This window comes from Danio rerio, chromosome 7 (assembly GCF_049306965.1).
Source record: "Danio rerio strain Tuebingen ecotype United States chromosome 7, GRCz12tu, whole genome shotgun sequence".
Classification (NCBI taxonomy): Eukaryota; Metazoa; Chordata; class Actinopteri; order Cypriniformes; family Danionidae; genus Danio; species Danio rerio.
In genome coordinates this window covers 77,925,001-77,937,500 of record NC_133182.1, presented here as the reverse complement: position 1 = coordinate 77,937,500, position 12,500 = coordinate 77,925,001, and the positions used below count along the sequence as shown (strand labels likewise).

General features: G+C 34.9%; 2 protein-coding genes across 6 annotated transcripts in view; one reads left to right on the top strand and one right to left on the bottom strand.

Moving 5' to 3' along the window:
* Positions 1 to 5,825, bottom strand: part of tollip (toll interacting protein) — a 14,314-nt gene extending 8,489 nt beyond the window's left edge. Inside the window, exons 1-3 of one of the 4 annotated variants that reach the window (XM_073906213.1) lie at positions 5,708 to 5,815; positions 3,665 to 3,804; positions 663 to 812 (exon numbers count right to left, since the gene is read on the bottom strand). In XM_073906213.1, coding sequence (XP_073762314.1) covers positions 663 to 773 — 111 coding nt within the window. In that variant the 5' untranslated portion in view covers positions 774 to 812; positions 3,665 to 3,804; positions 5,708 to 5,815. Of the gene's footprint in view, positions 1 to 662; positions 813 to 2,589; positions 2,780 to 3,664; positions 3,805 to 5,707 lie in introns of those variants that run through there. The other 3 variants (XM_073906214.1, NM_001328590.1, NM_207061.2) reach the window with 3 other exon arrangements.
* slc35c1 (solute carrier family 35 member C1) lies at positions 4,990 to 10,969 on the top strand. 2 transcript variants are annotated; one of them, NM_001008590.1, is given in 3 exon segments: positions 4,990 to 5,116; positions 5,548 to 6,053; positions 8,419 to 8,996. In NM_001008590.1, coding segments are annotated over 2 exon segments (1,047 nt in total). In that variant the 5' UTR covers positions 4,990 to 5,116; positions 5,548 to 5,578; the 3' UTR covers positions 8,991 to 8,996.
* The last annotated feature ends 1,531 nt before the right edge of the window (positions 10,970 to 12,500 follow it).

The following is a 12,500-nucleotide window of genomic DNA, read 5'->3' as shown; positions in this document are numbered from 1 at the left end:
TGTAGCATCACAATCGCATTGCTTTCTGGGCCATGCAGGTGGTGGAGTGGACATATGAAGTCAACTCGTTCCATTTGTCCATGTAAGCTTCCCTCTTTCACTTGATGAAGTGGAACACACTTTAAAACGATGGTGGAAGGGAAGGGAAGTTAGCGAGTGAATCATTAACTGTAGATTTGCTCTAACTGAATAATTTGATTCAGTGAATCATTAACTGTAGATTTGCTCTAACTGAATAATATGATTCAGTGAATCATTAACTGTAGATTTGCTCTAACTGAATAATTTGATTCAGTGAATCATTACCTGTAGACTTGCTCTAACTGAACCATTTGAATCAGTGAATCATTAACAAAAGAACTGCTCTAACTGAATCATTTGAATCAGTGAATTGTTAGCTGGAGACTCTCTCTGTCACAGAATCAATTCAATCAGCAGGTTGTTGAATTAAGAACAGATGGAAACAGATTAGTCCAGCATGATCTGTAAACTGATTTAACAGGTTAAATGAAAAGAATCGGCTTTGATTCAGTAAATGCTACAGTGTCTTGGAGTGGGTTCTTTTAAGCAATGTAAAAAGTGCTCTACAACCAATGGGAGTTCCAAAAAGTAGTGTAAACATCTTAGGTAAGTGTATAATTGTAATGGTGTAAAAGCAGTACCTGTACTACAGTGATGCTGAGGCGTCCAGCAGTGCCTAAAGATCCTCCGTACTGCAGCTGTCGGGCCGCCTGTGCGTCTAACTGCACTTGCTGCTGCTGCTGAGTCGGCATGATCCTCAGAAAATCCTGAGGCAACTCACCGATGTAAACCTGAACAGAGAATAAGAGCAGTTTCTCAATTCTGTGCAATTAATTATAAGATTTATAATACCACAAACAGTCTTTTTTATATATTGTTTTGTATTATATTATATTATATTATATTATATTATATTATAATATATTATATTATATTATATTATATTATATTATATTATGAGTAAATAAATAAGCATTGCTTATATAATATAATATATTAAAATGTTTCTTTTTTTATTAACTTGAGCATTTTAATAGTTTCGTTATTTTTAATTAATGCTAAATTAATGTCGTTTTTTATATTGATCGTCTCGTATAATCTAATGGAGCCATGTCTGATTTTTTTAATATGACAGTTTTTGGTGTGATGTGCTTCATGACAAAAAAAAATGCATTGAATTATTTTAATTTTCATATAGAGATCCTACAAAACCAAATTATGTAAACAAGTGCTTTGGGAGTCTGGCCATACATAATTAATGCACATTACATAGCGTTATAAATCAAGTAAACAATAATCTCCCATACAGGAGGATCTAGCAAGACTTGGTGGTCAGATCGATGCATTTCAACAGACTTTTTTTTACTGTATTTTACTGTTTATTTTATTGGATACCATCAATAGATGATAGTAGTCCATAGTCAGTCTAATTCAAAGCAGCAGCTTTTTTGTCATGTCTGTCCTGTACAGGTTCTTTTATTAAAGAAAAGGCCCAAATACTATATATATATATATATATATATATATATATATATATATATATATATATATATATATATATATATATATATATAAATATATATATAAATATATAAATATACATATATATATATATATATATATATATATATATATATATATATATATAAATAAATAAATATATATATATATAAATATAAATATATATATATATATATATATATATATATATATATATATATATAAATATATATATATATATATATATATATATATATATATATATATATATATATATATATATATATAAACTAGTTTAGTTTTTGATCAAATGCTGTAGAAAATAAGATAATAATAGTATAAGCAAAATAAATGCTTTGCTAATAAATTAAGGTTTAAAATATGCATTTTTCCCAAAACAATCAGTTTTAAAAATGTCAGATATGCACCTTCAAAACATTTTTGAAGAAGGAGGTGGGTCCTGAAATGAAAAAGGTTTAGAACCCCTGGTATAGTACATTAGCACATCTATGGCATTGCACCAATACCGAGTAGTCCAAAAGTGCCTGTCATTACGTCATGCATCAACTTCCCTTTACAAACTAACGTTACGTGCTAAATCACGAGTTTGATTGTCGATACACAATAATAAACACGCTTAAAACGGCCAAATAAAATAACAATACACACTAATTAATAAATTTAATGTATACTTAAAAATGAACACAAGAAAATCGATGTGAAAGTGGTTTAATTTGACTGTTTACATGCTATGTGGATAGAAACTGCTAATTAATGTCCGATAAACACATCTATATTTAGTGTGCTGTTGTCACATCATGACAGATCTCAATGCTTCAGCAGAACTGTCCGACATATTCATATTTTGGTATTTTGCGTTGGTATTTATCAAACATTGTGATGTTTAGACGCACATTAAGCTGTATTATTCGTGTATTATCTGTAAATACACACTGACATGATGATAATTCTGTACTGCGCAACTTCCAATGTTTGTTTTCATTGGGGAAATACATCTTATGCTGAGAGTGCTAGCATGATGTTTGCTATTGGAGAAGAGTCTCTTACCTGTCCTCGTTGCGTGCTTATTGTTGTCGCCATTCTGCTGTTATGATATGACGGACAGCGCCTGTCTTGTCTTTTAAATTAAGCAAAATGTAAAAGATAATTACGTCAGGATGCACTGATATCTATCGATACGCATCAGCGGAGCTCAAAACCGGAAATGACCACCCCTCCAACCCCCGCCCTATTTCACAAGTCAAATTAAAAGTCCCTATGATATTATCTATTATGATGATATTCATAATAAAACAAGTATGATAGCGAATTCTGCGTGAAAATATAATAAAACAGAAAATAATTAAGTTATATCTACTGATAATGTATATTAACATATCACAATTGCCACCCACCTGAAAATGTACACAGAAAACCTACGTAACAATTAATTATAAAGCTATGTACCAATTTACTATAATAGATTTATTCTATAATATGATATATTCTAAACAAATACATACACAAATTAAAAATGTATAGATTAAGAAATTTTTATTATGCATAGCTACAGTGTTCATGATTTAAACACTATTAACTCTAAATAATACATTGAGGTAAGATTATTTTTGTTTAGTTTTGTCTGTTAAAGTAGCTGTAGTATTGTTCATAATATTTAAGATCATCATAGGAGCTCCATATTAGAAATTAGCAATTTTTAAGCAACAATTTCAACCTTAAATGTTGGTTTACAACCTTATATAGGGGAATTACCAACTTATGTCACACATGACATCACACGGGTTTAACCACGAATACTGGTTGCAATAGCAAACATGTGGTGTTGTGCGGTAGGACGCCAATATCAAAAACTTAAATTTTTCCGTACACAACACTGCTTTTAATGCCAACCGCAGATGTCTTTGGCTAACAGCCATCATAAGAGCTGAATGGAGTGAGCACCTAATTAGAAATGCTGGACTCTGCAGTTCTCATACATCAGATGAGTTCACGCTTTGTTGAATCATACACATTACTCATTTTTGATTGCAGCAATGATTTCAGCAAAAACAGTTAAATATAGTGAACTAAACTGCGGACACTGAATGCTTAGAATAAAATGTAATCATGTAGGTTCACATACCCTGCCGTACAGGTGTAGTTCGCTGTCCGAATCCAGTTGTTCTGCTTGTTGATGATTACCCAGGCCTTGTACAGCTCCGTCTTCTTTCCTTGTTTTTGGCTAGGCAAAACCTTGGTTTTTAGCTCTACATAGTTTTGAATCTGGTGATTGCACATGACCACACAAAACAAAACTGTAGGCATCCAAAGACTTGTAGGCCTTTAACTTCTCTCTTGTAAAATCACTTGGAGCTTGAGATAGTTGTATATTTGGGGCTGGATGCTTGGCCATTTCGTCTTATCTAATATCCATTGGGAGGGTGCTATCGCAAATGGACCTGTCAGATGAACGCCGCTCACTATAACGTTAATTTTGCCAAATAACTGTGCTTATCACTGGGTGACAAGCTATTAGCGGTTAAATAATATATATAATATTTAATCAATATAACTTATTTCTAATACAACAACAAATTCTGTACCGCATCAGATGTCAATCCCTCGCTGTAAATGCAAGTGCTCTTGGTTTTTTTCTGCAACCTTTCTGAATGTTTACAAACTGGTTATTCATCTATTGAAGATACTAATATGAGCCACATATTATAAATTGGTAATTTTAAGCAAAAATTTCAATCAACAATGTCCCATCCCTACTGAAAAAAACAGCTTAAACCAGCCTAGGTTGGTAGGCTAGTTTTAGAGGGGTTTTGGCCATTTCCAGGCTGGTTTCCAGCCATTTCCAGCCTGGTCTTAGCTGGTCAGGCTAGGAGATGACCAGCTAAAACCAGCTTGACCAACCTAGCCAGGCTGGGAGCCCAGTCAAAACCAGCTATGTCCAGCTTAAACCAGGCTGGTCAAGCTGGTTTTAGCTGGATTTAGCTGGTCATTTTCCAGCATTACCAGCTAAGACCAGGCTGGAAATGGCTGGAAACCAGCCTGGAAATGGCCAAAACCCCTCTAAAACTGGCCTGGTCGGCCAGCTAAAACCAGCCAACCAGCCTAGGCTGGTTTAAGCTGGATTTTAACAGCAGGGATAGGTTGACAACTATATATTATTAAATAAAAAGACAAAAGTGATATTATAATAAAACCTGGAAGTAAAGCAAATAATGTTCACCTTAATATAAAACCAGCAAGTGAAATCTGATGTATGTAAGTTTAACTTTACATTACAGCCCCAAAATGCAAAGATAATTATATTTATCTGACTTGTTATTAACTCGAATATGTTAATTCTGACACATTTTTTATGAATAAAAATACACAAATATTTTGACAACTATTACTGTGACATCAATGAGACGTGACGCAAGTCTGCACTGACTAGTACTACCTGTTTTAGTCCATTGTTTTTACAAAACCTGTAATACGACGTAGTTTGTCTCGGGGAAAAGGAGGAGTTCAGCATTAAAAACACTTCCTGATGCAATGTGCAATGCAAATGGTTAGAAGCAAATGCCTGCTTTCCACTAAGGTAAGACTTGAGCATCGCATTTAAACGAATGTGTTTAATTTTTAAAACAACCGAGATCATTTTCGAAGTTAGCTGTGCGTTAATAATTAACGTAAGATAAATATTGCCATCAGAAAACGCTTTGATGGTATTTGTTTGATTTCTATTCGACTAATTAATAAAAAATCGGAGCTATAAACATGGTAATGATACTTAACTGATATTCAAAGTGTATTTAGTGCGGTTTTTATATTTCATTTCTGGTGTGTATACCGCTTTAAGAAATCCAACCGGGAAGTTGTCAAGCAGTCCTGACGTCGTGTTTACTATCGTGTTTCCCCACTATGGCCAGTTCACGCACACTGTTCTGCAGCTCTTGTGTTGTTGTAATTATGAAATAACTAATGTTTTCTAACAATATTCCGCTTCTTTCATTCATGCAACATGAACAGGTCCCAGCTCAAACGATCCCGAATATTAAAAATGGCCTTCACAGACTCCACTCGTCCAGGGGACAAAGAAGAGCCGTTTTTTATGAGAGCCACCAAAATCGCCCTGGTCGTGACTCTCTACTGGTTCATCTCAATCTCCATGGTTTTCCTGAACAATTACCTGTTAGACAGCAAGGAGCTCGACGCGCCGGTCTTCATCACCTTCTTCCAGTGTGTTGTGAGTGTCGGACTGTGTTTACTCATGAGTTTCCTCTCAAGCTTGTGTCCTGGATCCGTGGATTTCCCCTCATTAAAGTTTGATTTGCGGGTGTCCAGAGAGATTCTCCCGCTGACGATCGTGTTCATAAGCATGATCACGTTTAATAACTTGTGTCTGAAATATGTGGGAGTTGCCTTTTACACTGTTGGACGCTCGCTTTCCACTGTGTTTAACGTTATTTTGTCTTACGTGGTCCTCAAACAAACGACGTCCCTCTACGCGGTGCTGTGTTGCGGAGTCATTCTGGGTGAGTAAAGCAGTTTCTTTTCATAGAGGTAAAGTGGGTTTTATATTCGTAGATTCAGACTTTCCCCTTAATGATATAATATTATAATAATATAGGCTGGTTTTAGCTGGTCGACCAGGCTGGTTTTAGAGGGGTTTTGGCAATTTCCAGGCTGGTTTCCAGCCATTTCCAGCATGGTCTTAGCTGGCCAGGCTGGAACATGAGTTTCCCAGTACTGGGTTGCAGCTGGAAAGGCATCACCTTTGTAACATGCTCAACAAGTTGGCGGTTCATTACGCTGTGGTGACCACTTATAAATAAGGGACTAGCTGAAGGAAAATGAAAGAATGAATGATTCTCTTAACTCACTTAAGAGAACCATTCATTCATTTATTCATTCATTTATTTATTCACTCATTTATTCATGCATTCATTCATTTATTCATTAATTTATTCATTGATTCATTTATTCATTGATTCATTTATTCATTCATTTATTTATTAATTGATTCATTTATTCATTCATTTATTCATGCATTCATTCATTTATTCATTCATTCATTCATTTATTCATTAATTTATTCATTCATTGATTCATGCATTCATTCATTTATTCATTCATTTATTCATTCATTTATTCATCGATTCACTTATTTATTCATTCATTCATTTATTTCATTCATTTATTTATTCATTCATTTATTCATTCATTCATTCATTCATTCATTTATTCATTCATTTATTCATTGATTCATTTATTCATTCATTTATTCATTCATTCATTTATTTATTCATTTATTCATTCATTCATTCATTCATTTATTCATTGATTCATTTATTCATTCATTTATTCATTCACTCATTTATTAATTCATTCATTTATTCATTCATTTATTCATTGATTCATTTATTCATTCATTTATTTATTTATTTATTCATTCATTCATTTATTAATTCATTTATTCATTTTCCTTTTTACGTAATATTATTAAATACCTCGCGTTTTGCATGCTGGACCTTTTTTGGTAAATGTGTCTCCATTTTAGTTTATGCACATTTTGTCTTATCTGAAAAGTTGATCTTACTCACTTATCACTTTTTGACATTTCTATTAAGCATTTTATTTATTATTCCTGGGCTTTACAATGATTCAATGCATTCAAGAGTTGTTAACATTGCAGTAATCAATCCATTTCTTCAGTGTTTTAGAAATAAGTCCAGTTTAATAAATCTTAATAAAAGTCAGTTCAGTTCAGTGCACCATTAAACATTTTTAATGCAGTATATTCCAAAATGTGCAAAAAAATACGTGGATGGAATCAGTACTACTGACTATAACAAGGGTTCCCAAACTTTTCAGCCTGCGACCCCCAAAATATCAATACCAGTGACTCGCGACCCCCAATATCTTCTGAGGTGGTTATAAATACAGAGACCTTGCATGCAATGGTGCACACACACCGATAGACCAAACTCTATTCTTCATTGATTTTTTTTAATGTAAGCCAGTGCTGTAAATGTGCCAGAAAGTTGAACCTGGTGTTTTAAAATCAATCTGCTGCATATGACGCTATTACTGTGTCTGTAATATAATGTTATTACCCCAACAGTCGCAATCCAATAGAACTAGTAACTATAAGCTACTATAGTAACTATATACAGTGGTATATAGTAAATATAAACATCTATTTTTTCTTTTCAGTAGGTTATGCATAAAATATGGTAATTCTTATGGATTAAATAAAATAAATAGATTTTTGGAAATGTCCAGATAACCCTTCTTTATTGTCCCGTGACCCCTTGGGGGGGGGGTCCCGACACCCACTTTGAGTACCGCTGGACTATACTATAGTAGACATTTCAGATTTAATTAATGGAGATTAAAGCCAGAATCCTGCCTTCATAATACCTGTGTGTTTGGACAATTAAGCCACTTTTGTGAACGAACGAACGAATGCTTTTATATTAAACAGGTCCATTAAACAACAAAAAGATTGGTTTTCATTGGTTATCCTTCTCTAATCTTAAGGTTAATAGTTTTTCCTTTGCACACCAGAAAAAATGATTGGTGGCACTTTAGTTTAGGCCACAATTCCTGCTATTAACTACTGACATATTATTAAGATATGAACTGTTCATTAGTAGTTATATAGTCTGATCTTATAATGCATCCCTAATCCTAACCAAAACCCAACTTCTACCTTCCGAACTATTAATAAACTGTTTATTAGTGATTTATTGAGCTCGTACTGTTAGTTAAAGGATTGTTTATACTGTGAATTGTGACCTAGAGTTTTACAAAATGTATTTTCTTTCACCAACACAATGGAGTCTGTGACAAAAGAGAGGTTTGTCTAAAGGTTTGTCTTTTGTTGTGCTCCTTCAGGTGGGTTCTGGTTGGGTGTGGACCAAGAAGCCGTGGCAGGTTCCCTTTCATGGGCAGGTGTCGTTTTCGGTGTAATTGCCAGCCTTTGTGTGTCTCTTAATGCCATCTTCACGAAGAAAGTATTGCCGGTGGTGGACGGAAATATTTGGAAGCTCTCCTACTACAACAACCTCAACGCCATTGTGCTGTTTCTTCCCCTCCTGATCATTCTGGGAGAGGTGAAAAGTGTATTCGAGTTTAGCCGGCTGACAGATTTACATTTTTGGGGTATGATGACTTTGGGTGGGGTTTTCGGCTTTGCCATTGGTTACGTCACAGGACTTCAGATCAAGTTCACCAGTCCGTTAACACACAATGTATCCGGAACGGCCAAATCATGCGCACAGACTGTGCTGGCCGTCGTGTACTGGGCGTCCGAAAAGAGCACGCTTTGGTGGACGAGCAATTTGATGGTGCTCGGTGGATCTTTCGCTTATACCTGGGTCAAAGGAATGGAGATGAAGAAAGCTCCAGTGCCTACAGAAACACAAAGCTTGAACCCTCAGAAGAATAAAGAAGACCTGGGCGTGTGAGAAATACATTGTTGTAGAGACTTTCTGTTTTGCACATGTGTGTATATATACCAGAGGTGCCCAAACCTTTTCCTATAAAGGGCCAAAAACCAAACTTGATAGAGGACTGTGGGCTGAATATATACCAAAGCATATTTATTAAATTTGCCATGGGTAATTTCCTAATTTGCAAAATGTTGCAATGAAGAATATTAACTAATGCAGCATTATTTTTAACATTTTATAATGAACTTATTACAGTAAAAACACAAACAATCCCATTTATAACACAATAGAGTTCAGTGCTGAACACACTAGTCGAGCTGCTCTTGCCTTTACCTTGTGCATTGTCCACTATATAAGTGACAGTACTTTACATATTAAAAGTCTGATTCCTTTACAACATTAAATTATTTAATTTCAAGTGGCTTTTTTGTAGCTCGGCAATAAAACAAAGAAGAAAAAGGTGACGTTGAATTCAAAATGGCAATCTATGACAAAGGAAATTCACCTCAACCCCTCCCCATCATTCTCCCTCTCCATTCACATGTGATGGTGGGCCAAATAAAAGGTTACCATGGGCCAACTTTGGCTCTACTTTGGGCATCTCTGATATATACGTTTGTAAATGGGCATTTTAATATTGTGTGCACTAAAAAATGATTCATTGGAATTACTCAATGTTTTTAAGGTACATAGTTGCAGACTATTTATTTGGGCTGAATTTAAGCAGGTGACAATGAGTAATGTTCAACTTGATTTGCTTGTTAAAATTCAGTCCATATACAGTTGAGGTCAGAATTATTAGACTCCCTGTTTGTTTATTTTTTTCCCCCAATTTCTGTTTAACGGAGAGAAGATTTTTTTTCAACACATTTCTAATCATAATAGTTTTAATAACTCATCTCTAATAACTGATTTACTTTATCTTTGCCATGATGACAGTAAATAATATTAGACTAGATATTCTTCAAAACACTTCTATACAGCTTAAAGTGACATTTAAAGGCTTCACTAGGTTAATTAGGGCAGTGGTTCTCAAAGTGGGGGTCGGGACCCCCCGAGGGGTCGTGGGACAATGAAAGGGGGTCGCCAGGTGATTTCCAAAAATCTATTTATTTTTATTAAACCATAAGAATTACCATATTTTATCCATAACCTAGAAAAAAATAGTAATTTATAGTTACTATATACTACTTTATTAAGTTACTATAGTAGCTAATAGTTACTAGTTCTATTCAATTGCGATCGCTGGGGTAATTACATAATATTAAAGACACAGCATAGCTGCATCTGATGCTTTCTGGGCCATATACAGCACTAACATACATAAAAAAATCTACGAAGAATAGACTTTGGTCTATTGGTGTGTGTGCACCATTGCATGCAAAGTTTTTGTATTTATAACCACCTCAGATGATATTGTGGGTCGCGAGCCACTGGCATTGTTATTTTGGGGGTCGCGAGCTGAAAAGTTTGAGAACCCCTGAATTAGGGTAACTAGGCAGGTTAGGGTAATTAGGTAAGTTATTGTATAACGATGGTTTGTTCTGTAGAATATTGAAAAAAAATATAGCTTAAAGGGGCTAATAATATTGACCTTAAAATGGTGTTTAAAAAATTAAAAACCGCTTTTATTCTAGCCGAAATAAAACAAATAAGACTTTCTCCAGGAGAAAAAATATTATCAGACATACAGTGAACATTTCAGTGCCCTGTTAAACATAATTTTGGAAATATTTAAAAAATAAATAAAACGGGGGCTAATAATTTTGACTTCAACTGTACGTAAGTAGTTTGCCACCACCTACCTTAAAAAAAAGTCCAGTGTAATCATCAGTGTGTATGCGGTTTCTTTGTAGTGTATATGGTAATTAATTATTAAAAAATGTTTAATGAAGGTCAATCTAGCACCATGTTTACAACAAACAAGATTTGTTGCTGTTTCTGATGAAAACACTTTAAAATTATGTTAAAACAAAAATATTGGTTACACTTTATTTTATGGTGTCCTTGTAATAGTTTATTTACGCAGTTAGACAGTGAGTAATATTGATTAATTAATAATGTGTTTACTGTAGTGGTGTTTTATGCATAATTTATTTTTATTACTATGGCTGCACTTTATTCTACAGTACAAGAACTTAACATAAGAAATTACAGTTATGTAAGTTATCTAAATGAAATAAGGTTAGGTTTAGGTGTGTAGCGAATACCTAGTCATTACTCATTATACTGTAGGGCGGCTGAATGCTTGATTCTGATTGGCTGATGAGCATTGATGGTGTTTGGTTATCTGTATATCACTGCGCTGAATGATTAGAGTTATTTCACCGCTACAACAGTCAGAAATCATAGCAAAACACAACAGAAGGCTTTGGAGGAGATGCTTTGGTGGGAGAAACTAACCTTACACCCAGAAGCAGATTAAGGACACAAACCTGACAAATACTGAAATGCAACATCTGAACCGTGGTTGTGTACACTATGCACTTATATACTATGCACTTGTACACTCAACCATGTAGTGTATGAGCTTAGTGCCATCCCGAACACTAATTGCATACAAAGGTGAAATAAATGACCAAATAACTGCTGTCATAATTATAACCATATTCAACATTTAGAGGTTGCAAAATAAATATAAAATAAAAAAAATAAAGTGAATCAACCTTGGGGAGGCAGTGGCGCAGTAGGTAGTGCTGTCGCCTCACAGCAAGAAGGTTGCTGGTTTGAACCTCGGCTCAGTTGGCGTTTCTGTGTGGAGTTTGCATGTTCTCCCTGCCTTCGCGTGGGTTTTCTCTGGGTGCTCCGGTTTCCCCCACAGTCCAAAGACATGCGGTGCAGGTGAATTGGGTAGGCTAAATTGTCCGTAGTGTATGAGTGTGTGTGTGGACTTTTCCCAGAGATGGGTTGCAGCTGCCACTTGCTGGATAAATATGGCGGTTCATTCCGCTGTGGCGACCCCGGATTAATAAAGGGACTAAGCCGACATGAAAATGAATGAATGAATGATTAAACCTTAGTGCATTATAGCTCCGCCCCTTCATCATAAGCTCCTCCCCTTCCGCTGTGTGAGAAAAGCTGTGAGCATTGAGTGCTTGAAGTGTTCAACATTACACACTTCTAACAACTCAATAAGTGCATCATTTAGGTATTTAAAGTGCACTTAATATGCGCAAAACTGACCATGTGCCGTTGAATTATTAGACACTAGCTGCGTCCCAAATCGCATACTTGCGCACTATTCTTCTGCATTTTGTAGTATAAATTGTATAAGTAATGCACTGAAATATAATGTACTAGAAAATGGTGTAGAAAAGTGCTTAAGTATGCGATTTGGAACACACTTAGTGTCTTTGGGTTTGCTAAACATATATAAGCAGAATAATTAACTCTGTTCGACAGAATTATTAGAAAATAATGCACATCTGAGGTGTCACTTCATGTCCACTGTGTGTCATAGGTGCATCACCACCTCGGTGTAAATTATCTAATTCAATGGCCCATCATTAATCAATTGTTATGCAT

Coding starts and splice junctions, on each gene's coding strand:
- slc35c1 (XM_005169053.6), top strand. CDS start 5,540: ATGAACAGGTCCCAGCTCAAACGATCCCGAATATTAAAAATGGCCTTC. Junction 6,054..8,418: donor GTGTTGCGGAGTCATTCTGG/GTGAGTAAAGCA, acceptor GTGCTCCTTCAG/GTGGGTTCTGGTTGGGTGTG.